The sequence below is a fragment of the Petromyzon marinus genome, chromosome 23, assembly GCF_048934315.1.
Source record: "Petromyzon marinus isolate PM22_M1 ecotype Great Lakes invasive population chromosome 23, UKy_Petmar_22M1.pri1.0, whole genome shotgun sequence".
Classification (NCBI taxonomy): domain Eukaryota; kingdom Metazoa; phylum Chordata; class Hyperoartia; order Petromyzontiformes; family Petromyzontidae; genus Petromyzon; species Petromyzon marinus.
Genome location: NC_133689.1, coordinates 270,581 through 295,111, shown reverse-complemented (window position 1 = coordinate 295,111; position 24,531 = coordinate 270,581). Strand labels below are relative to the sequence as shown.

Here is a 24,531-nt window from a genome sequence, read left to right as displayed (position 1 = left end):
TGCCACTCGTTCCCGGGTGCTCATTCTATGGTACACATTCGTAGTGCACCAGTGATTGTCTTTAAAGTTCCTCTACTTTATTCAGAACTGTTTTATGTCATCACTGCTCACTGTCCCTGGTCACCCTTAAGCCCAGTTACATTACTGTTGGGGGTTATGTCAGGTCGCTGTGCCTCCACTTTTTAGTTTTGTGTCATCAGATTAACCTCCACGGAGACAAGGTGGCTGGGTGACTTAGGTCAGAGACCTTGAGCCGGCACCCCCAATAACATAGGTACTCATTTGGGTTTCATGCACCTGTGATTAAAACTGAGTTCTTGAGTGTAGTGAGCTGATGGTCTCAGCCCGGTCACAAATTAGACCCATAGACTGACTCGGTCACATAAGAGGCCCAATAGACTTGCATAAACTGAGTTGTGAATAAACCTGATTCAGAAGTGCCGCGAAGTAGACGGTCCCAGCCCAGTCACGAGTCACTGCACAAGTAAGCTATTGTTTACCTTTATTTAGTTCTGTAAATTAAGCTAAATTATAAATACTCTTTGGTTCTTTCGGTAAAGTCATGTAGGTATAAAAAAAAAAATCACGCTTCGGTCGCAACACAACCAATCACCTCCTCCCCAAACTACTGCTCCTTCCAGTCAGCTTACCGTCAAAACTACTCCACAGAAACAGCACTCACCAGAATGCTCGATGACATTTTAATGATTATTGACTCCGGCTCCATCGTTGCACTTGTAAGTCTGGACATTTAATCAGTCTTTGACACCGCCAACCAGTCGCTCCTTACTTCCCTCCTGAAATCCGACTTCGGTATATGTGGCTCAGCACTCAAGTGGATACTGTCGTACCTTTCTGATCGGCAATCCTCAGGGTGGGCTCGTCCACATCTCCTGAAACAAAAGCATTGTGGCGTCCCCCAGGGCTCCATCCTTGGTCCCCTGCTGTTCACAGCCTACGCTTCCCCGATCGGCCGCCTCATCGCAAGCTTCTGTGTTAAGCACCACTCATGCGGACGACACTATTCTGTTCACCGCCATCGATTCTACCAATGCGTCTGGATTTGAGAGGTTCTCAGAATGCACCACTGCCTTGCAGCAGTGGTTCTTTGCACACAACCTTGCCCTTAATCCGTCAAAGTCAGTGGCCATCATGTTAGGTACCAGGAAACGTCTCCACTCATCCACGCTCCCAACACACATACAGTGAAACCTTGGATTGCGAGTAACTTGGTCTGCGAGTGTTTTACAAGACGAGCAAAATTTTAAAATAAATAATAATTTGATAAACGAGCAATGTCTTGCAATACGAGCAGTACGTACAGTATACGCTTTGTCTGCAGAGCGTCACGTGATCACAACTGAGCCAATGGTTCTTCTCGTTCGCTGCGGGATTGTGGGTAATCATCTCCCATGCTCGGTCTCAGTCGGTGTGCCTCACTCGTATAGTCAACAGGGGCGGAGCCAGAATTTTGCCTTTGGTGGGGGCTGACTTCAATATTCTGAGATATCCAGTGTATGTTTTCCAATGGGCGCCACAAATGTTTAAAACAAATTTTATTGGATTTGAACACGGAGTTTATTAATAGGTCGGAGCCGCTGATGTGGCTAATAAGTTCGAAAGGCTGCCGCTCAAGCAGCCTGCAGGGCAGCACAAGGTGGCAGCCAGCATTTTGCAGCAGCCGGATATCCGGTTATCCCGATTACCGACTTTCCAAAAATTTCAGGAGGGGCTAAGTCCCCCCCAGCCCCCCCTGTAGCTCCACCCCTGATAGTCAACATCCGCGTGAGCGTATACTGTTTACTACAGTATAGTGTTGTGACCACGTGTGTGTGCGTAGAGCATTTTTTTATTTTGTGTCCAAGTGTAGTGACTGTTCTTTAGTAACTGTACTGCAAGTGAAAGTCGTCCTACACAATAACCCTCCTCTCTCTCGTCTCTCTCACACCAGCCACGATTAAATGCTATTAATAAATTTGATTACTTTATATTAAATTGAAATAATGAAATATAAAAAGGTATTTTGTATTAATAATTTTTATATGAATACAGTATTTTTGGGTTGTGGAACGAATCATCTGAGTTTCCATTATTTCTTATGGGGAAATTTGCTTTGATATATGAGTGCTTTGGATTACGAGCACAATTCCGGAACGAATTATGCTCGCAATCCAAGGTTTCACTGTACACATCTTTGGTCACAGCATCAGGTTCACCGATCACTTCAGCTACCTCGATGTCACCCCAGATTCAATGTTATCCTTCGACCGTCAAACCAATCATATCAGTTAATGTAACTTTCACCTGGAGGCTCTTGACACCTACGTCCTCTCATCTCCACTGAAACTGTCAACACATTGGCATGTTGCATTGTTGGGTCTCGCCTCAGCTATTGCAACTCCATCCTAGTCCGGTCCTCCTCTGGCAACCTAAAAAAACTTCAAAGACTACAAAACAACCTGGCATGCGTCATTGGTCGCACTCATCCCCGTCTCGACTCACTTGCCTGTCTCCGTGCCCTCTGCTGGCTACCCATTGCCAGCAGGGTCACATACAAGATCGCCTGCCTCTGCCACTGTGCCTTCACATCTGCCTGCCCCCCCATACCGCTCTTCATTATTGACGACTTGCAGCACAGTACACGGCAGATGCCTTCGCAGTGCGACTCACGACCTCCTCTTGATACCAAGATCCAGGATGGTCACGTCTATGCGCCGTTTCTCAGTGGCTGCCCCAACAGTCTGGAACGGAATCCCTCTGCACATTTGTAGTAACTGTACTTGTCACTTTGTCATGCCTGGACTTGCGAAGTAACGGCCGGTAATGTTATTGCGTGCAGCCCGGGTTGCGGGCTGCAGTACCAACACAAGCAGTGGTTGGGTGAGCGCTGGTTAGCGCGGAAGGCACCGCGGAGCAGTGTGCGGTGCCGGCTCCCGGAGAGGGAGCATCAGCCAGCCAGGGTTACGCTGGCTGACCTGTTGTCACGTGACCGGACGATACTGGAGGGGGGCCACGGGTGGATGGGGGCTGAGGGGCGGTCACGTGGTCCCGGAGAGCTTTTGGGAACATTCTAGAAGCTCGAGGAGCCTGGAAGGGGGGCGGGGCTAGGGGCGGGGCTAGGGGCGGAGCCAGCCCCAGCACCAGCCCCAGCGCGGGAGCATATAACTAGAGCTCCAGGAAGAGCTCGGGGTGCTTCAAGTGTTGGCATTCGAAGATCCATGTCGGGGAGAAGAAGCCTCTAGCCACGCGGTCCGGGACGCAGCTTGTGGTCCGGACCGGGATAGCGAATCGTGTCTAGTTCTGCCGTAGCGTGGTTAGATGGGTATTCGAGACCCGAGCATAGGTTGTGTTATGTTCGTGCTGTTGTGCAAATAAAGTGTTGCTCCCAAGATAACGTCTGTGACTCAGTTTGACTCACTACACATTCGCAGCATCACCTCAATTGTCTCCTTCAAGAGACACTTCAAAATTCACCTCTACAACCACACTTTCGAGTGACTCTGAGCTTGGCTCCGCACCTCTGAGTTGCGGCCGTTATGTCCACAAATTGGCGCGCGTTATAAATTGCATTATTATGAATCGTCATCAGGTGCAAAGATACAGCAGTAGAACTGCTGAACAGGAAAGGGCTGTTGCAACAAGAGGTTATAAAAAGGTTTGAGGTGGGTGTCACCCAAGGGTAAGTAGGCGGGGTCAGAGATGGAAAGGAGTCCCGTCGCTGCACGCACAGCAGCTGCGTTAAAGGGAGAGATTGGCATGTTCATGTAAACGAGTTTAATAGAATTAAACTCGTGCGTGCGGCGACGGGGCTCCTTTCCATCTCTGACCCCGCCTACTTACCCTTGGGTGACACCCACCTCAAACCTGTATATAACCTCTTGTTGCAGCAGCCCTTTCTTGTTCAGCAGTTCTACTGCTGTACGTTTCCACCTGATGCCGATTGGTTGTGTTGCGATCAAAACGTGATTTATTATTTATTTTTCTACCTATGACTTTACAGAAAGAACCAAAGAGTATGGACTCCTGCAGTCACGAAAACTTCAAATCAAAATTAAATGATAAATATTTTAATTAAAAAGGTTTATCATGAACATTTATAAGTGGCAGAGCGGGTGGGAAAGTGTTGTCCCTTACTGTGTGGACCAGAGATCATTTGTAGAGGGATTTCAGAGGTAGCTCTGAAATATCGCTTCTATGGGCCAATTTCTAACATGCTCCATGAGAGACCCGGAATCTTAGTCTTACGACACTGATAGCACAATCTGTGTTGTGTTCACCAGCAACAAAAGCCAATTGGGTATGAGGAAATGAAGGGGCCACAATTGAAAATTAAAGTGGTGTCAGATGTCTGCTTGGTTTGACTTTTTACCAGGCATACAGATGCAGCCACAACACTTCTTGGTCAGAGGCATTTTATTGGAATATGTCCACCACCACTTGCATTTACAACGGAACCACATTCACATCTATTTCAATTTAAGTTCCATTGCAAAGCCGTGCACATTTTATTATCAGGTTGCTGGATGGTGCAGCCATGTCCCCAAATTATTTAGATCCCACCAGACTGTACAGACTCAACAACACAGTTATTTCAAACAGGTATTTACAGCTCTCCAATGCATTTCCACGTTGTTTGGAACGAGGTTCGACGGTTTGCTTTATATGCCAGGAACTTGATGACAATCCAAAAGCACAATGGAGAGCTATACAACACAAGCCGAAGCACCTCCACAGGGTGTAGGTGGTTACCCCTGTCAGTTGGCACACCCTTGGGCTCAGGACTACTATAAGGCTGTAATCACAGCAGTCGTGGCATTGGCAGTATTGACCCCCCAATCCCACCAGCCACTGCCCCCCACGAAACACCCGGGAAGTTAAATTGTATCTGCTGTGGGCATGGTTGTGGGAGGCAGTACGTGGAGTAATGCAGTGGTGTAAATTTTAGGGACTGTCACTAAATTTAGCACTTTTTTAGTTTCCCTGCTGATTAAATGTCAATGGCCAATGACAAATTTATAAACTTTTTCTAAGATTTAATTTTGTTATGCAGACTTAGGAGCGATTTTTGGTATTCAGCCTCCCGTAACAGTTTACTGTGTAACGCTTTGTAAATTTTGTGATATTTTTTACTTTAGGTCTATCATTTGGCAACTGGAAAGTAATGTGGGAGACTAACTATTTATAATTGCTCATTTAGTTGGGGAAAGGAGAAGACGATTAAAGAATAAAAATAACTAGTGATAATTTGGAAGGGAAGTGATAGCTAAATCAAATGAAATTTTCCCAGTTACTGTTTGTGCATTTGTGTCTGAAACTGCATTAATTTTTAATGGGTGCGAGAATTACGTGCGCAAGGGCACATTCCGTTTAAACAATCCCAATTCACCGCTGCTCACACAGCCTCGGTGCTTTAAGGAGTTGGTAACATTGGTAGCAGAGGGGGAGGGCCACGCCATCAGCACCGGATTCCCATGCCGATGGCCATGAAGGTGCCAAAAGTGCCGCCGCTGTTGAGCATGGTCTTGCCGATGCCTCCGATGAGCTCGCGGTTTCGCAGCCCCATCCTGCGCACGCACATCACGACGATAAGGGGGCAACAATCTGGCTGAAGTTTAACTCGTGACACGTGTATATTTCCCGCATGGCCTATCAGCAAATCGCCCTGAATGCACCCGATCTCGTCACATCTGGAGAGATCAGTGGCGTTTGCGCCTGGATCGTACTTGAACGGGAACCAGCATACACCGGCAGGTCATAAGCGACTGCAGTGCAGTGCAGTCTTAATCAGAGCGGTGCAGCTTTATGGTACTGTAATGTGCCCCCTGCCTTAAAGCCACAATAGTACCCACAATTTACCCCACCATACGTGACCTGAGTGAACCGAGGGCGAAGTGGGCTGGGGCTAGACACTTGCAGCATTTTTCGATTTAAAGCTTTCGTGACTGCAATGATTCATCTTCTTTGGTTCTTTCGGTAAAGTCACGTAGAATGAGAATAAAATAATAAATTGATAAAATAAAATAACACAATAATATTCTCACGACGTTTCGGCCACAACACAAGCGGCCTTCCAGCGCTGTCCTACCAGACAGTCTCGTCCCTTCACCTGATGAAGGCCGCTTGTGTTGTGGCCGAAACGTCGTGAGAATATTATTGTGTTATTTTATTTTATCAATTTATTATTTTATTCTCATTCTACGTGACTTTACCGAAAGAACTAAATAAGACTTGCAGCATTGTTTCAGTTCCTGGGATGGGAGATCGAAATGGCGACCTCTGAATTGCAAGTCCACACATCATCCCAGCTGCCCTCACCTGAGTGCCGAGAAGGTGCCGAACAGCGCGCCCGCTCCCATGCCGACCGCGCAGCCCATCATGAAGCCCATCTTGACCCGGTCGAAGCAGCTAGGCTGGGACTGTCCGTAGGAGCCCACGGGGACCGGCATCTCCTACACCCATCACGCAGACAGCGGGGCTCCGATTAGCTGAGGGACGAGCATGGGATATGGGGGGGGGGGGTGTCAAGTGACGCAGCCATAAGTTTCAAGTTTATTTAGTTGAGAACTAAAGAGACCAGGGCGAGTCTCGTGATGTTGATGTCAACATCAGCAGCAGCTTAACAACAAAAGCGCAGCAGTAAGCAACAGCCTCAGTTACAGGAACCTGAAAATTTAGATCGACGTGCCATTGTGTGCTTTTGGTAACATCTACGAGTACGTTGAGAGCGCCGAGTCTAAAAGGCGAGTGTTGTAAGAGCTGTAGGCTATGCGAGTGCTATGAGTTGTTTCTGCGACTACTGCAGGTGACGATTCCCTAAGCGCTGCTGCCGACGTGCGAAGCCAGGGCGACTCTACGAGCAGCCGATGTCGTCCGTCGCCATACGGACCCCAAGTTATACAAGGGACCCAGAGACCCATACAGGGGGTACAGGACCCCCAACGGGACCCTAAAGGGTACCTGGTCCCACCTGGGTCCTACAGCGGTCTGGAGACTCCACCGGGAACGTGTAGGGAGGGTTGCGGGGAACCTCCCGGAGTGCCGTAGGCCGCGGTACCCACCTCGCTGTTTGGTTGAAGCCAAGGGCAGAGGGAGGCGCTCTGCGCGCCTGGCCCACGTGGTCCCTGGGAAGGCGGAGGGAGGCGCCGCGGCCCCCATTTTTGGAGGGGGTGAGGGGCGTGGAACCGCTCTCCCTCACCAACATGGCCGCTCGCCGCCTGCTTGGACGTGACGCCGCAGCGCGCACTGAATAGCCGCGCGGTAATTTTTTTTAATTTTATGACGGAATACGAACGGCGGCCGCGCGGCCCCCATTGGGCGACTCGCGAGCAGCTCGCAGGGCCGTCCAGAAACAAACAAAAGAATCGCGTACACGCAATAAAGCGAGTCGGTGGCACGCTGCAGTGACGTCACCGCGTGTACGTCCGGTGGACGCGCGACGTCATCAGAGTGCAAGAGAGCGGAGGGCCCAACGTTGACCCTTGGAGGTGGCGCTCGTGAACGACACCTCAACTCCTCCGGACTGCCCGGCCACACGTCGCTGTGTTGTTGCGAGCGCCGTTTCTACTGCTCTTGATTTGTCCCACGTGTTATTACCATTGGCCAGTCATAAACATTTCCGAAGCGCGTCTTATCGTCTATTAAGTTTCAAGATTTCGCACAAAATTTATATAAAAAGCATTTAATGCAGCTGGAACCACCAAGTTTCGTCTCTTGGTATCTCCATTCTGCCATCAACTTAAAACCACTTAAATGTGTGTAATTTTACAATTGCTATTAAGGTTTTTAAAAAATCTGCAATTGTGCAATATTTTGATATGTACCGGCCCGATTCGCCCTTGAAAAAGAGCTTATCTCAATGTGCTTTACTCGAGAAAGAAACTTATGATTCTGTTTGAGCGAGTTGAAATGTAAGTCCCAAGTATGCAGATTAATATTCTTGGTTCTTTTGGTAAAGTCACGTAGATAGAAAATAAATGAAATCAAATTAATAAATAGAAAATAAAAGCAAAAAACCCACCGCCTGATGAAGACCGCTTGTTTTGCGAGCGAAACGTGGGTTTTTTGCTTTTATATAAAATTTATTATTTAAAATTTATTTTTTTATTTTTTCTATCTACGTGACTTTACCGAAAGAACCAAGAATATGAATTCCTGCAGTCACGAAAGTTTTAAGTCAATTTATGCAGATTAAGCTTAGTGTTTGAGGAAATGGCCATTGTTTTAAAGTTTAAACCAGGATCCTACCCTGAGCATTCCCCTCGTGCCACTGGTGGCCCAGTCTCTAATGTCATGTACTTCTTGGGCAATTTTAGTAATGAAGATGTATTTATATGGCTCAAAGGAGTGAATTGCTTGGTAACACACTCAATTTCAAATGGTTATATAATTCACCATTAGCCAAATAAGGAAATTGGAAACCTCTCGTCACGTTACCTCAGGTGGTACCAGCTCATGAAACATTTGATCTAGGCTCGTGAACACAAGGCAGATCTGAAACACGGTAGAACCAATACCTCGGCCGAGGCTGATCTTTGTTTTAATGCGGTGGGCTCACACGAAATGTATTTCTCTAAGACGAAGGTACTTTTCAAACCCACTGGCTATCAACAAAGATTCGTTCATGAAGCCATCCATATATAGACACAGACACAATTTCAACCGAGAAGATTGGTACAAACTGAGCATTCATTGGAAGGACGTTATTAACCAGTTTAAGTCATAACTGGCTGTGAAATTGTTTGTTATTTTCGGCACTAATTTTTTACATTACCAGATTAAATTTCTCAAACTAACACAGCCACCTCGCATGCCATCCTCGAGGTTGCTGCTCGGTGATCTCCCATTAACATGCTAATCTCTCACATTAACATAGCCACCTCGGCGCACTCACCGTTGAGAATGCTCGGCGATCTACCATTAAAGTGGGACTACGCCCATTTCAAACCTTTATAAACTGTTGCCTTTAGAAGCTAACCCGCTTTTCCTGATGCGATCGAAACGTCATAGCTTTTGGTTATTTTCTGTTTTCTTTGAACCTATCTTTACCAAAAGACCCAAAGAATATGAATTCCTGCAGTCACAAAAGCTTTAAGTCAAGATTTAACTTGCCACATTCCACATCGTAAAAGGATACGTGTAGTGACACTGCGGCGACTGCTGTCCAGCAGCGGCAGCTGCGGTGGACATACCGTCGAGCATATACACGGGTGTGCCGGAAAGGCGGAGGAACTGGGGCAAGGGTCACGGAAGACCTCATCGGGAAGCCCCTGAAACCCGCTAGTGGGTTCGAGAAGGGAGGCTCGGCCAGGGCGGAGCCAGGCCGCGCTGACTAGAATAAAAGCAGCGGAGCGAGAGCTCCGGGCTGCCGGTTCGGAGAGTGGAATAGTCTCGTCGTCGCTGTCGTCTTCGCCGCCTTCGTCGCTACCACCTTCACGCGATAATTGCGCGGCTGGACAGTGGTTGACTGTCTCGGTCGAAGCCGTCGGTGCAACGCGATTAGGGTTGTGTCTAGGCTGGGCTGTACAGCAGTGTGAGCAAGAGAGGAGGCGAGCCTGTGTGAACGGCCGGAAAGGTGTTACAATAAAAGGTGCCTCCTGAAACTACCTCATCTCTGACTTGTGCTACACTACACATGTTTATTATTATTCCATTTATACCAGTAAACACATTGCTAGACAATATCAAGTATAATTTGTATTCATTTGCCAAACCATTTTTACTCAAGGACTCAGACCATTGTCTCATTGACCTTTCATTCACTTTCCCTCCACAAATTCACATACCAGATTCAAAACAATGTAGATAAAGTTTAATATCAATGCTCAACACAAACGTAATATGAACACAGCAACAGCTACTTAAAATCACGGTTTGGCTTCTTAATACCACCTCTTAAGACCCAACCTGTCCAAAACATAACACTGACTTTTTAATCAGTATTGTAACCTCAGCATGAATCCCACCACTGCCCCAGTTTTCAGAGAACTTAAAGAGCTTTGTAGTTTGACAATAAAAACCTGAGCCTTACTACTTGCAGAATGGCAGGTAAGGGTTGCCACCTCATACAAAAAACGAGGACAAATGAAGCATCACAACAGTGGAGGGGAGAACCACATCTAAATGGATTGTCTTGAATGGTGGGGTACAAGCAAGCAACTGACAAACTGGGAATTTTCACACCCGAGGAAGATATGTTTCCCAAGACAGCCACCTAAAAAAGATCTGAGGAAACCAGGACAGGTGGAAATTCTACACGTGAGTCAAGCTGAATGGAGTTTGGGGTTAGGGGTTGATCTAATCGGATCCAGTCTCGTTAGTCCTGCCTGGGGCAGAAGTCACATCCAGTTCAGCCGTGGGTTTTCTTCTTTACCGTCTGCAACAATATCAGCAAGGTTAGCAGTATGACCAGGTAAGATTCTACTGGGATGGCCATTGTATTTTAAAAGGGAAACCTGGGTTTAAATAAGTCCAGCAAAAACAGCAAATTCCAAAACATGTACACAAAACAACGATTTAATATATTTCTCACTACAAATAAAAAAAACATTTAAAAAACTAAGGGCCTATTATCAAATTACCCAGAATGCATCTGATCTCTGAATCTAAGCAGGTTTGAGCCTGGATAGTGCTTGGAAAGGTGACCATCATGTACAGACAGGTCAGTGCTTGTGGGCAATATGGTGTGCAGTGTAGAAAAATCTATTGTTGTCATGTACTTGTACGCTACAGCAACTACATTCCTGCCTTCAACCTGCACTGGAGCGACATATGGTAAAACAAACCTACAACCCGCATGACGAGGCAAGGCTCTCATTTAGCAGTGGATTGACAGGCAGTGCATGTCAGCTTAGCCTCAATACATTTCCGGGAAGGTGTGGGGTCCAGGCATGAGGTTATTTCTGCAAGATAAATTCGCTTTGTTTCAAGGAGTGGGCCCAGGCCTCACCTTCCACACGGCAGCAATGTGCTCCTCTGTGATGGTGGAGCTCTTCGCCTCCACGGCCGCCGCATGCGCCTCCTGGGCCAGCGACTTGAGCATCAACATGCAGTCCAGGGCCATCTGTGGGGCGGGCAGCACAACAGCCATCTTCCTGTGAGGACTCTCCACAGTGCAGCACTCTGCTACCACTGTCTAGGATTCATGAGTCTATGAGGAATATGCAGAACATAACATACATCAATTCCAGGACATTTTTACGGCAAATATTTACCAATACTTTTGTATTATTACAGACAAATATCATGGGCTTGGCGGAGCCAGTGGGGGGTGGGGTGGCACGTGCCCCCCCCCCCTCAATGATACGATCGAAATCCCTCATTTCGATCGGATCATTGGGGTTTATTGGTAATAAATCGGTATTTTGCGACCCCCACTGCCACTGTGTAGCATATTATTATGTGCCAGAGACTCTATGAGATGACAGGACAATAGTATGAGTCCATAATTGGCAATAAATAACGGCAAAGCAGTTACAAGTGACTCAGAATTGTGCGCAGTTGCGTATACAGTACACGACTTCCCTGAAGGTGTTGCCTACCTTCGGCGAGCGCGATGCCAATCACACAACGCGGTTCGAATTCGACCCTCGATCGATGGCTGCGCCATCGCCGCACACGCGTCGAATAAAAAGCAAGGGACAAGTCCTTACTTACTAACAACTATCATTTTTCATTGCTGGAGGGGTTGCCCCCACACCTGAAAATCCTGGCTCCGCCATCCTGCGTACGTTCTAGGCTGTCAGGGCTATGTGGTGGGAAGCAGAAGCCGGTGCAGCAAAGCTAATTGTGGAAGTTTTATTTTATGGTCCCCGCCTTCAGCAACCCGCAAGAGCAGCGTGAGGTATCGTTAAACAAACCTCCACGCACAGCATGGGAGGCCCTCATCCAGCAGTGGCTCGACAAAAGGGCTGTACAGTACCTATAACCAGTATCCCTACGGCGCCCTGTCACTTGCGTCCCTTACTGCCAAAGTTCCTACAGCAAGGGTGAGAAGAATGTCCCGAGGATCGAATCGGAAAATATTCCTCCCTCTGGTACCTAATTAGCGCGGATAAGAGATGCTGGCAGGAACGGATGTCGTGTCGAAGTAATTTCCAACCCTGAGGCAGTGGTGACAATTGCACATTCTTATGGCGCAGGCGAGTCGATCCATTGCACAACCACTGTAGATCTTCCCCATAAAGTGGAACTTAATTATATCGACCCCGGAAAGATGATGGGCCGAGTCAACCACCAACCAGGATTTAACCTTCCGATTGAGAGGCGCTCACCCGACCGCTGGGCCACCCGTATACAGTGAAGTCGCGGAGCTTATCCGGCCGGCGGGCTGTAGGCGACCGACCCCTGCTCCGGAGCTTCCTCCACCGGCCCTCGCTCACCATTAACTCGGCGCCCTTGGCGAGCTTGAGATGCGGCTTCCTGCGCTTCTGCACGGTCCTGCAGGCCGAGGCGAGGCCCTTCATCCCAACCGCGCTGCCTCTTTCCCTTCGCGCCTCCTCAACCAGGCCACGGACGGTGGCCGCTCAGCCTATCCCCCCCCCTCTCTCTCTGGCACAGGGCAACACACAGGGAGACACAGGGAGACACGGGGAGGACGGGTGGACCACTGTGCGAGCCACTGAGGACTCGACCGACTTCGTGTTTCTTTCGCGCCCAATGGCCCCGCCGAGTTCAAAAACAGTGGGAGGAGCCCCGCGTCGCCGCCCGAAGCTCCTCCCCCTCCCCAGTTACCGCAGCTCCTCCTCCTCTCTAATTTATTCAGCTCCTCCCCTCTAATTTATTCAGCTCCTCCTCTCTAATTTATTCTGCTCCGCCTCCCTATTATTTATTCATAGACTTTCTCCTCACCATCCGCGCGGTTGTGCAGAGTATATGCTTCTTAAAAACTGTAATATCAAGAAATAATTCGTCTCCTCCCTTCGCGTAACTGTGTATTAATTGTGATTGTAAATCATTGCAACTTAAGTGAAATGTCCTCGAAAGTGGAAGTACGTCATTTAAACTCATATGACGAAACGCGAAGCCTGCACATGTCCCATGCCTCGCTGTTGGTTGTCACGTTTCAGAAGAGACAGAGGAGCACATTGGTTGAAACACAGACGCAAGCTGAGGACAATTCAAACTGAGCAGCAGCGCAGAGGAAGCTTGGGCAGGTCGCGCCGTGTGGCCATGAGGCGGGTCATGGAATGTGCGATGATCAATGCAATAATAATAATAATTATGATTTGACAGTCGATGGACGATGGAGCGATGACATCGGTTCACCTGCAATCACTGGCTTCGTCCAGTCGTGGATTTATCATGGCAGGTGGTGATGGCGACGATGAACCCGAGTGCAAATCTAACGTGACGTGAGCCACGGCTCCTCTCTGCGTTCCCCATTCACTTATTACTGACGATGTCTGCTGAATTAACCAAGGGAAACTTAATGCATATTTAGAGAGAATGGCCACAATCGGTCACTTAAATAATCGCAATATCCCAGCTCTAAGGTCCCACCAGTGACGAATCCGATGGTTTGTAAATTCATCCATTAGAGTTCTCGAATAATCGGATAAACTCAGCTCGAGACCTTTCCCTCAGCTATGTTCGCGTTTGCCGATAAAGTCGAGCGATCGAATCGACAATCGTCAGATTAATCTGCTACGCTCATCATGATCATCAGGTAAGTGTGTCGAAACTTGATCAAGTAAATCAATCTAGTAATTGGTGGAGTAATCGTTTACAGTACTTGAATAATTGGATAACCCAGCTGATATAACGATGTCCCGGCGTTACCCGATTAGTTGTGAATAATCGTTGATAATCGACCACTCCCCCTCGCCCCCACAAGGATGTTCGCGTTATCTGTGGCGATGTTCGTCGGGGTCGTGAGGGGTCGTGAGTGACGCCGGGATGAGGAGGAGGAGAGGACTGGCGCTCCTCCTACACGCGGGGTCGTGAGGGGTCGTGAGTGACGCCAGGAGGAGGAGGGGACTGGCGCTCCTCCTACACGCGGGGTCGTGAGTGACACCAGGAGGAGGAGGGGACTGGCGCTCCTCCTACACGCGGGGTCGTGAGTGACGCCAGGAGGAGGAGGAGGGGACTGGCGCTCCTACACGCGGGGTCGTGAGTGACGCCTGGAGGAGGGGACTGGCGCTCCTCCTACACGCGGGGTCGTGAGGGGTCGTGAGTGACGCCAGGAGGAGGGGACTGACGCTCCTACACGCGGGGTCGAGGGGGGGGATACAGAGAGCGCGGCCACCATGTCGTCCGTGGCGGAGATGTACGATGTCACTTGGGAAGGTGAGCTCGCCCGGCCACACGACGCCTTCGGGCACCCCGGGATCACCTATGGGAACACCCGCGGGGGTCCTCGTACGTGTGGGGGATCTTAAAGTAAGAGGCGGGAGGAATCTCCCCCCCTCCAACCCCGCTTGCCAAGAGACGTGAAACCCCGGGAAGCACGGAGCCATGAGCAGACGCGGGGCGGCCGGGCAGGATAGGGCCTGGTCTGGACACTGGGGTCCCGGATCCCCGAGTAAAGGAACCTGTGACTTTTTGATTGAGATATTGCGGACGTAGGGGAATCGGGTGGTAACCGCGAGGCCCTGCCAATAGCCCAGACTCACGGTGAGGCACGACGAGGCTACACAAGGGTAGGGCCTAGCCTGGGCACAAGGGATCCAGAGCCCAATTAGGGGCCTCATGGACCCTGCCCTTGCAGCTACCCACCAGCCACCCTGGAAGCCTCGCGGTGGTCGAAGATCCGGGGCTTGGCCTCACTCTCCCGAGCCGCGGGGAGACGAGGCCGCTTCGGGCCCGGAGCTGCGGGATCCCAGAGTCGGTCTCCCGGCTTCCCGGTATGGTGTGCTCCACGCAGGGGCCTCGCTACTATGACCACATTGAGTGGGCCCCGATGGTCCCTGTGGGTCCCAGATCTTCGGCTGAGGTTAAGGTGACTGGGTCGCGAGGTCATGAGCAGCGGCCAGGGCGCAACCCGAGTGGCGTGACTGAGGGGTAGGCCCCAATTGGACTCGAGTTGGGGAAGGATCTGCGCATTGGACACAAGCAGGGATGCTTGTAATAAAACAGGGGTCTACAAATCTGGTCACACAGTAGAGAGCAGCATTTTCTCACCCGCTCTGACACTAAGAGTAATGTTAGTCGCATCAGAGTCAAACCGATCATTTTTAATTCCCAGATCTGGAATACATCCAAACTAAGTGCGGGACCAAATTGAAAGCAATGAGTTCTCAATGTGGCCATCCACTCGCTATATTTAAGAACCAATGTTAACCACGGGTGCATGTCGTGATTCGAACCCACGGTATCATTATTGCCGGCTCAATGCTCAGATCTCTGAGCCACCCGGCCAACCCTAGAGTGCGCTTTCTAGAGCGCACAGTTTTAGGGTGCCGAGTGCCATCGTCCGGGATTGCTGTATGCTCCACTCTTGACCGAATCATCGTCTCTTTGCAGAGATGAGGGACAAGCTTCGGAAATGGAGGGAAGAGAACTGCCGAAACAGTGAGCAGATCCTGGAGGTCGGAGAGGAGCTCATTAATGAACATGCTTCCCGGCTTGGCGATGACAGTGAGGGCACCACCTGAACCTGCCATTACCATCAGTCTGACGACTCCTAACCATTGATATCACTACTACTACCACATTCTATTACTACTACCAATATAGCACTACTGCAATGCTAGCATGACCACCTTCTTAGCATCATTAAACTTGTTCTGTCCACTGCTTGATGAAGGCCTTCCCAAACCGTCAACATCGCATGGTCCTGCGAGGTAACAATCCATCTAGCACGTGCACATGAGCAGATTCCATCTTTGCGGTTGATATCATTTCGGGCATATTCCTTCATTTTAACTACTACTAACCACCAGGATGCCACTAGCATAGCACTATCACCAGTAGAGCAATAGCACCAGAATACTACGACTACCAGTATACCACAATTACCAGTATACCACAATTACCAGTATACCACAACCATCAGTAGAGTACGACTGCCAGCATAGCACTACTACCAATAGAGTACTACCACCAGAATACCATGACCACCAGTAGAGTATGACCAGCAACATACATAACAATGCATGTCGGTTGGCAAGAAAGTCACGACGGATGCATCCTCCTAAGCAATGCTGCGGTAATTAACGTGTGTCCTGCGCCTCGTGTGAACCCGCAGTTTGGATCGTTTACGAGCAGGTGTGCATTGCAGCGCTGGACTGCTCACGCCTCGACCTCGCAGTCGTAAGTACCGCCCGGCTTGTTGCACGCACAGTCACTGCTCACGCCATGCATGAAGCCAGACACGATAGCTGACTGCGACCTGGTTCACGATTGTGTGCCTATCCTACTGTAGACCACTGTATGCTGTGCTATGTTGTGCATCTGTGCGACTATAGACTACTGTGTGTGATGCTGTGTTGTGCATCTGTGCTGATGTAGACCACTGTGTGCTATGCTGTGTTACAGCACTGCCTGAGACAGCTGCGGAGGCAGTTTCCTGGCAGCCACCGTGTGAGGAGGCTTGAGGGCATGAAGTATGAGTTTCAGGAGAAGTAAGTGTCGCTCTCTCCGTGAGTCTGCTCTGATCATCATATTCAGCCATGATCATTGCACTGCTGCGTGAATATCTCCCCAAGCCGCCATCATCTATCATGGACCTGTGATGCAACAGTACATTTAGTACCTGCACCCGAGTCAATTTCATTGCTTAATTTCCATGGTGGACGCACCCACGGGCCGAGCTCCCTTCTTTGGCTACCACCCCAGTGTCTGACAAGACCACCAGCTATCGTCCCTTCAATTGACAAGTCCTGCCCAAGCCCACGTACGAATTGTAAACAGTCAATACGACGCCTTTCACTTTAAAATCTCCTCGAATGCATTTGCACCTTTTCCTGTTGCAGTGTAATTTCAAGAATGCAGCTCTCCATGCTTCTTTATGCACTTTTGCACCTTTTGTTTAATTTTCTTTGGCAATTCCCGTGACGGATTGCTGTGCACCAAGTGTAGGTGTTGTGGCATGCGCTACTGCTGCTATTGCAAGGATGCTCTGTGATAATCCGTGTTTGTTTCGTAAGGTATGATGAGGCCAACAAACTCTACGACGAGATCATCCAGGAAGACGACGCTAACACGGTGAGTGAGTACGTGCGCGCGTGAGTGCATCCGGATGGACAGACGTGCAATTCGCAGGGTGCCGTGAGCTGTGCACCTCGGCACAGAACCTGCTGCTGCTTTGGCGGTGCTGGGTACGGTCGCCGCAATATCGCGAAACTGCAGAACCTCGTATGAAAAACATGTCCGCAATTTGGTGGTGAGAACTAAACCTCAATGGTGGTGAGGACCAGGCCTGGGTGGCGGTGAGTATTGACCCAGTTGTTTTTGCGCTGCTGATCTGTGCGTGGTGAGTGACGTGGGGACTCGTGATTCTTGCGCTGCAGGCAGCGAGAAAACGCAAGATCGCAATCCTCAAGGCCCAGGGAAAGGTGGCTGAGGCCGTCAAAGAGCTCAACGAGTACCTCAAGCTGTGAGTATACCGGGCAAGGGGGGTGGGGGACACTGGGGGGCAGGGTAGGGCAAGAGGCCCTCGCCCAGTCACAGATACGCTTGGGCACTACCACAACTGATGTGACTTCACAGCCACCAGTTCAAAAGCATTGTAATGATGCACACATGTCGCATCATTGAAGATCACATTCTGTGGGCATGCACAGCCCTTTTGTTAGTCCACTGCGGGATGAGTGCCTCTGGGTGCTGTGTGGGTGATTAGGGTTTGACCATTCTGCTCCACACTGGTGAGTGCGGGTTGGTACAGGTGGGGATTGTAGATGCGCGAGCATAGAAGTGCAGCCTCCCACAAAAGCCGTTGTAAATGGTGATCGCTCATCAGCTTCCTGCACCTCTGATTAGCATGGTTGGCTAAGTACGGTGCGAAAGAAGTTCAACATACATACATCTGATAAGATTGGAGGCATTCCAAGTGATTTGGTCAAAGGTGTTTATGTACAGTTCTACAAAATAAGTCTCGTGCAATCAGTTGATAGTTTGACATGTACAAAAAATTGGATGCACAATCGCCACCATCCTGGCGTGGATGAAAACATGAGTTTGTCTGAGCACGTCCGACACCACAGTATTAAACGACCATTTCTCCTGTAACAAAGGTGGACAGATGACGTCTATATGAATTGCAGTCCTAATTGGTCCACATACTCTGCTCAAGTAAACATGCCGCTTTACGATTATATTAATGATTACGCACCTCGTTAAGGTGCCTGAAATATATCAGAAACCATGCGAGTGCCCACATGAGTCTGTGCCGCCTGCGATCCGTACTCTCGCCGGCCTTCGTAGATTCGTCGCTGACCAGGAGGCGTGGCAGGAGCTGGCAGACCTCTACGTGTCCGAGCTTGAGTGAGTCCCTTCACACACTCACCACCTGTAGGCCACTTGCAATGTGCTTGTATGTTGTAAGTTGAGACCACTGGAGCAGTTGTGGAGTTGAGACATTAAGGAGCACAGGTGGTGCATCTGCCAGTCATGTTGAGACAGTTAACCTGTAACACCGAGGTCTGCCCCATGGCCCCCTGGCAGCAAGTCTTTGACACTTTGTGGCCTTCAAGTGCACCGAGCCTGCAGAAGCGTCATGGTGATGCAACCTCCACTTAGTGGCAAATGGTGGCTGTTGTTAGCGTGGTTGTGTGGTAATTAAGTTCGATGTCCACTCGACCAACAATTGCGAATATTTGAATCGGTTCTGGGCCTCCTTTAGGTCAACTCGGCCATAAATGAATACCTGTTGCGGTGTGTAAACATCAGCACTAGAGAGGTGAAGGCAAACGGACGTGGTTGTTGGCCACCCTCCCCCTTCATGTGCCGTCCCGACCTATATAGGTGCTCGCTAAAAGCACTCACCCAAACAGTCCGTGTAGGCTACATGGACGATCTTTGTCTTTGGTGCAGGTACAGCAAGGCGGCCTTCTGCCTGGAGGAGCTCATCCTTTTCAACCCCCACAATCACCTGTTCTGCCAGAAATATGCAGAGGTTGGTGCCCGCAGGCCTGCCCCCATGGCCCACAAAATGCACTTGCTCACTGGCGGTTCGGTACCTTCTTATTGTTACTGCTCCCACGAACTTCACTTCTTGATTCCTCCTCCCATGTTGAGGACTTGGTCTACCGGACTGTTTCGTGTCATCCTGCACAGTGTTCAACCCCAGCACTGCAGATCACGGGACTTTTTGCTTCTGCTTCTTCCCTCGCACTGCTCCCCTTCGGAATTCTCTCCCATTGTTTCTCTTCCCAGGTTCTTATAACCTTGGTCAATTCTATAAACGTGTCAACTTTTATCAATTACAACTTTGATTGTGCTAATGACAATTTCCATGTGTTTACCAATTACGGTAAGTACTTTGCGGTGCAATTTGCTATTATTAAAATTGGCAACAATTGGGTTGCAATGTGTGTGCACGCGCAATGGCCTTCTCTTCTTCTAATGACATCATGGGATCTGTAATGCCCACCGTGAAGTGGACGGCGGGTAGAATTTTATGGTTAAAACGCCCGCAGTATTGCCCGGGGTGTGCCTGCCAGATTTAAACCACAAACCTCTGCAGCAAATGATGAATGCGCCACCAATGGGCCGTGTCGCCGAGGCGGTGATCGGCGCAGCCATTGGCTGCTCACCTAACCCTGCTGCTTCTGCATGCGCTGCTTGTAGGTGAAGTACACACAGGGAGGTCTGGACAACATGGAGGTGGCCAGGAAGTACTTCGCTCAGGCACTCAAGCTCAACAACATCAACATGCGCGCCCTGTTTGGCCTCTACATGGTGAGGGCAGCACTGGGAGATGCCGGGCAGCCATGCCCACTCAGCATCTGCCATATATATGGCCGCTGTGTGCCGTGTGTGTGGTGTGACACGTGTGGTCAGTTGTAGTGACAGATGTGAGCTACGCAGTGAGTTATGTTACAAGTGAGGAGTGCACTGAGACTATGGTGAGGTGAGAGCTTTGAGTTGAGATCACGTGAGCTGTGTGCTGATACACGGTAACATGTGAGATGAGATGTATGCTGTTTAGTAAGCTGTGTGGCAATCTGAGCAGCGCTCTTGTTTGGTGAGGTGAAATGTGAGCTGTACGTCTACCTGTGTGGTGAGATATGAAAGCTCTATGGTTTGGCGAGCTGTTAACTATATGGTGAGATGTGTGATGTGCAGTGTGCCGTCTTAAGCTGTGTGGCTAGTAGTGAGCTGTTTGAAACGGTGTTCAACGAACTTCATGGTTAGCTGTCAGCCTTGTGGTGCAATGTGCGCCGTGTGGCGAGCTGTGACCCAGGGCGAGGGGACATTGTCTGACCCCGCGTATTTTCCGCCACTCTCCCCAGTCCTCCGTGCATGTCGCCTCCAACCCCAAGACGAACACCAAGAACAAGAAGGACAACCTCAAGTATGCGTCGTGGGCCGCCTCGCAAATCTCCAGGGCCTACCAGGTGACACTCTCCACAGCGCTGGGCTCAGATCAAGCAGAGATCGGCATAGTACAGCATGGTCCATTTGTAGATGCCCCACTACTTTCTAATGACCCTGTGTCTTGTCAGTGGATGATTGAATATTGTGAAAGCAATGACTCCCATATCTTACACAGGAACAAAGAATGAAGGCGGAAGCTTTTATCAGGAGAGAGTTAGGCGGTGGAATGAGTGGTGCTTTTGGGATTGGTGGGAGATATAGAGGCTTTGCAATCAAATCATCTTCCTCATTTATCCCTATTTCCTTGAGTATATTTACCCTGTAAATTCAAATTACTGGAGGAAATGTCATGTGGATACATTTCTTTGAGGTGTGTAAATTATATACCAATTACAATTGTGATAGATCATGAATTACATTTAATTTAGATACCGCCATCTCCATTTCAGAACCTAGTTTAATTTGCATGGGTTTTTTTGTGCTGTGATTTGTAACCTGGCTGAGACATTCAACTCATACTCGAGAACCCAATTTAATCAGAGGCAGTGGTTAAAACCTGGATTTAAACGCAGGATTTCAGCGGTACTGGCTTTGTGCTCTGACTTCTGAGTCGCACGGCCTACTCCAGTTTGATGGCTGTGGTGTCGTCTTTGGTGCTGTGTCGTCACACATTTGTGCTGTTTTGCCGCACGCAGCTTGTGGGTTCGGCACAGAAGGACGGCAAGGGCTCCGTCAAGATGGTGGAGGACATGCTGCAGTCACTGCAGATCACACAGAGCTAGACCACCCTGACCACACCGCCACTGCTGCCATGCGCAGAGCTCTACACGTACGCACACCCACCTGTGCTCACACCTGCCTGTGGTCACACCTGTACACACACCTCGGCACACACCGGCTTTTGCACCCGCACATCTGTACACACGCACTGTCCCTGCATGCGCAGACCTGTACTTGCATGCAAGTCCTGTTTGCCAGCACGCATTAAGACCGGTGCAGCGCATGAGAGGGTGGTGTAGCGAGCAGCACATCGAGCTATATATGTCTCCCCAGTGCTGATGTTTAACTCCACACCTATTACTCATTTAAGGCTGAGTCAACCTAGTGGAAGCCCAGGACCAGTAACAGACATCATTCACGAATGTTAACCATGACTGGTGCACCAACAACAAATGGCATTCTCTGGCGATATCACCACAGTGCATGTACCAGGCTCGGTGCACTATAAGGCCAGATGAAGTGTCGAAGGACCACTGGCAGAAGGCCACAGGGTAGACCCAGGTGTTATGGGTTAACTGAGATGACTGGTAGTTCCACCTCGTGTTCTCCCTGCTGCGCCCACTGTGGGCACAGTTGGCTACACACACACATCTGTATATACATTGCCTCTATGTGCACAGACCTCGATACACACATCCCATGTCATCCATACACACCCATATCACACAACTCGTGTGGCACGCACATGCCCATGTCAAACCTCGCGACGCGCCCGTGCCATGTTGCGGAGTGGAGCCCCCTCCCGTAATGAAGACGCCTGGGCTACCGCCCCACCCCTGGTACGGAGCGGTCGCCTCCAACCCCACAGATAATGGGGAAGGGGACCCAGGCAGCAGAAACTTCAAACGTCCAGGACTTTTTACAGGCTTGTGAGACAAGCATAAAAATTCGGAATGTGTGGGAAGAATGATGGCGGTGATGCGGCGATGGCCGTAGCGTTACCGGGTCCACTCACACCACCCCAGCCCTAACGGCGCCGCTGACGCTATGGGACCAGCAGCAGCACCAGCGAGAGGGAGCAAACGCCGGGACCGGAAGAAGTGCCGTGAATAGTGTCGACTTCAGCTCCAATACCAGGAGCGGTGGTGGCAGGCGGCGGCGCTGACCCTCAGTGGAGAGCGAGTATTTATTGTTGGGGGGAGCGCAGGGCTCTTGTTTAGTATGTGTTTGACTTCTATTCTTATTAAAGAGAGGACTTCACACAACCACATCCTGCCGGGTGTAGAGTTGCAGCTGTAACTTTTAGTGTCATGTTTATTGTTGCTGTGAAGCACTCATGGAGGGTTTATGATTTCCCATCCCATCCATGTGATCCATCCCCACGCCAATCGCCCAGCTCGTTACGATGCTGCACTAGTGGCTGCTTGGTCGTTGGAGCGTGGCAGGGTGCTGGGTTTAGAGTTGGCTTTCTGGATTGATGTTGGATGAGCTGGGATGAGTATAGAGTTTAGGTGCTGCGCTGGGTATAGTTTTGGTGTTGATCCCATTGCATCTGGTAATAATTTGGGTGTTCTGGATATTGGTCTAGAAATAGTGGCTTTAGTTTGAGTGTTGGCTGGGTGATGGTCTTGGGGTAGAGCGTATAGTGTGGGCGATAATGAGCAGTAACATAGCATGAGTGGCATGGGCCTTGATGTAAGGAATAAAATCAGGACCCCTGTCCAGTTCCCACCACCCCTGTTCATTGCCATTTGTCTGAGCCCTTCAACCTGTGGGGCCCGGGGCAGTTGCACCACCTGCACTCCATAGCTACACCAATGGTGCTGGGTGTAGGTCGAAGTTGGGGTGTTGTGTCTGGATGGGTGTTTGACTTTGTCTGGGAGTTCTTTGGCAGTGGGTTTAGTTTGGGGGGTTGGTTCGCATTTCATCCTTATGGCAGTACCCCGGGGTACCAAATAATACAAAATGGCCGAGGCAATTACATATTTTATTTCTGGGGCACTTTTTTCCAGGGGTGTACTTAACTCCGCGACTTGGGTACCAATCCGAAATCAGTGCTACTCCGCGATGTCGAAACGCAGCGAGGACTGAACGCTCGTATGCACTAACGTGCATCGTGTGCAGCTCATCAAGATGAGTATTGCTGCATCGCCGACCATCAACAGACTAAAAATAAGTGCATCACGGACATGCGAGAGCCATAAGGTTAATTTGAGGTATTGGGCATTGTGCTGTTCAGTTTGGGAATCTTGGGTGGTGGGTTGAGATTGGGTGTAGTTATAAAGTCGGATGTTGGGCTTAGTATGTTTAGTTGGGTGTTCTCTTTTACTGCTGAACGTGGGTATGGTGTTTGGGGTGTACATTGGGTGTAGGGCAGGTGTTGCGCTTGGCTGAGGTTATTGTTGACCCTAACCTGAGACCCTTAACACAGTTGTGACCCCAGTCGTGACCTTTAACTGCCACCCGTCGCGTTCGTGGCTGTGCAATGCTGTGGAGTTTAAGTTGACCTTAAAGACATAAGGCAGCTGCGTTTATTGATCTGATGGCTGTGCTTATTCACAACCGCACCCAACACGAGAATCGTGTTCCACGGCGTCGGCTCCCCCCGTTCGCGGCTGTATGATCCATTCTCCACTGGCACACCTGAGCCATACCATCGCGGGGCCCTCTCGGTATGGGTGGTTTTCCACAAAGCTGAGCTGGAACCATGCAGTAAAACTTTGGCCTCATTTCAGACATCTGGCTCGGGGTCAAGCGGAGTCACGGATGGATTTAATCATTCTCGACGTATGGGTTGGGCAGTAAGCAACACGTTCATTGTGTGATGTCAGCGGCACGGATCTGGTTCTCCAGTGGAAAAAATGCTGGCTCGGCACAGACCCGACGTAATTTGGTTGTACAGTGGAGAAGCGTGCAGATGTGAGGCCAAGCTGATGGGCTGTGCGACCGGTTTTACACCACAACCTGGGAAATGCATTCCCCTGGTGTACCTGCCAAGCCAGTTTCTATCTCACCCAGACCCTCCTGTTTCCCCTTGCTCCTCTGACCAATGGTCTTCACATCTATGTGTCCCCCATCTCCTACTGTGTCTCCGACTCATGGCCCCTGGCCACCTATCTCCCTACGTTCTCGTCTCTTCCCACGTTCCCCCGTCTCATCCAATCCCCCGAAACAATTTACCCCCGTGTCCCTCTCATCAAAGGCCCCGCGCCCCCTATGAGTGGCGCGCCTGTGCTTCAGCAGAATGTCGCTGTGTGCACACACATGATTTTAACGTCGATATTTTTCAAAGAAATAAAATCAAAGAAGGTGAGAGCTGTGGGCGCCTCGCTCTGC

General features: G+C 49.8%; 3 protein-coding genes across 6 annotated transcripts; 1 reads left to right on the top strand and 2 right to left on the bottom strand.

The window, feature by feature from the left end:
* Positions 1-4,395: 4,395 nt before the first annotated feature.
* On the bottom strand, positions 4,396-7,189 carry ROMO1 (reactive oxygen species modulator 1). 3 transcript variants are annotated; one of them, XM_032959248.2, is made up of 3 exons: positions 7,059-7,189; positions 6,316-6,449; positions 4,396-5,564 (listed from the first exon to the last, which is right to left on the bottom strand). In XM_032959248.2, the coding sequence occupies exons 2-3, from the start codon at positions 6,444-6,446 to the stop codon at positions 5,456-5,458; spliced, it is 240 nt and encodes a 79-aa protein (XP_032815139.1). In that variant the 5' UTR covers positions 6,447-6,449; positions 7,059-7,189; the 3' UTR covers positions 4,396-5,455. The 3 variants fall into 3 exon arrangements, with proteins under 3 accessions (XP_032815139.1, XP_032815137.1, XP_032815138.1); XM_032959246.2 differs by having other exon boundaries at positions 6,968-7,099; XM_032959247.2 differs by having other exon boundaries at positions 6,958-7,082.
* Positions 7,190-9,793: 2,604 nt separating this feature from the next.
* On the bottom strand, positions 9,794-13,879 carry CENPW (centromere protein W). 2 transcript variants are annotated; one of them, XM_032959231.2, is made up of 3 exons: positions 12,270-13,879; positions 10,946-11,059; positions 9,794-10,372 (listed from the first exon to the last, which is right to left on the bottom strand). In XM_032959231.2, the coding sequence occupies exons 1-3, from the start codon at positions 12,459-12,461 to the stop codon at positions 10,346-10,348; spliced, it is 333 nt and encodes a 110-aa protein (XP_032815122.1). In that variant the 5' UTR covers positions 12,462-13,879; the 3' UTR covers positions 9,794-10,345. The 2 variants fall into 2 exon arrangements, with proteins under 2 accessions (XP_032815122.1, XP_032815123.1); XM_032959232.2 differs by having other exon boundaries at positions 12,378-12,745.
* A 265-nt stretch (positions 13,880-14,144) lies between these two features.
* EMC2 (ER membrane protein complex subunit 2) lies at positions 14,145-24,508 on the top strand. Its single transcript, XM_032959230.2, has 11 exons — positions 14,145-14,283; positions 15,460-15,573; positions 16,184-16,248; positions 16,474-16,559; positions 17,085-17,142; positions 17,448-17,533; positions 18,361-18,420; positions 18,970-19,051; positions 19,726-19,836; positions 20,391-20,495; positions 21,171-24,508. Exons 1-11 carry the CDS (start codon positions 14,244-14,246, stop codon positions 21,255-21,257), a joined length of 894 nt encoding a protein of 297 aa, XP_032815121.1. The 5' UTR covers positions 14,145-14,243; the 3' UTR covers positions 21,258-24,508.
* Positions 24,509-24,531: the final 23 nt, after the last annotated feature.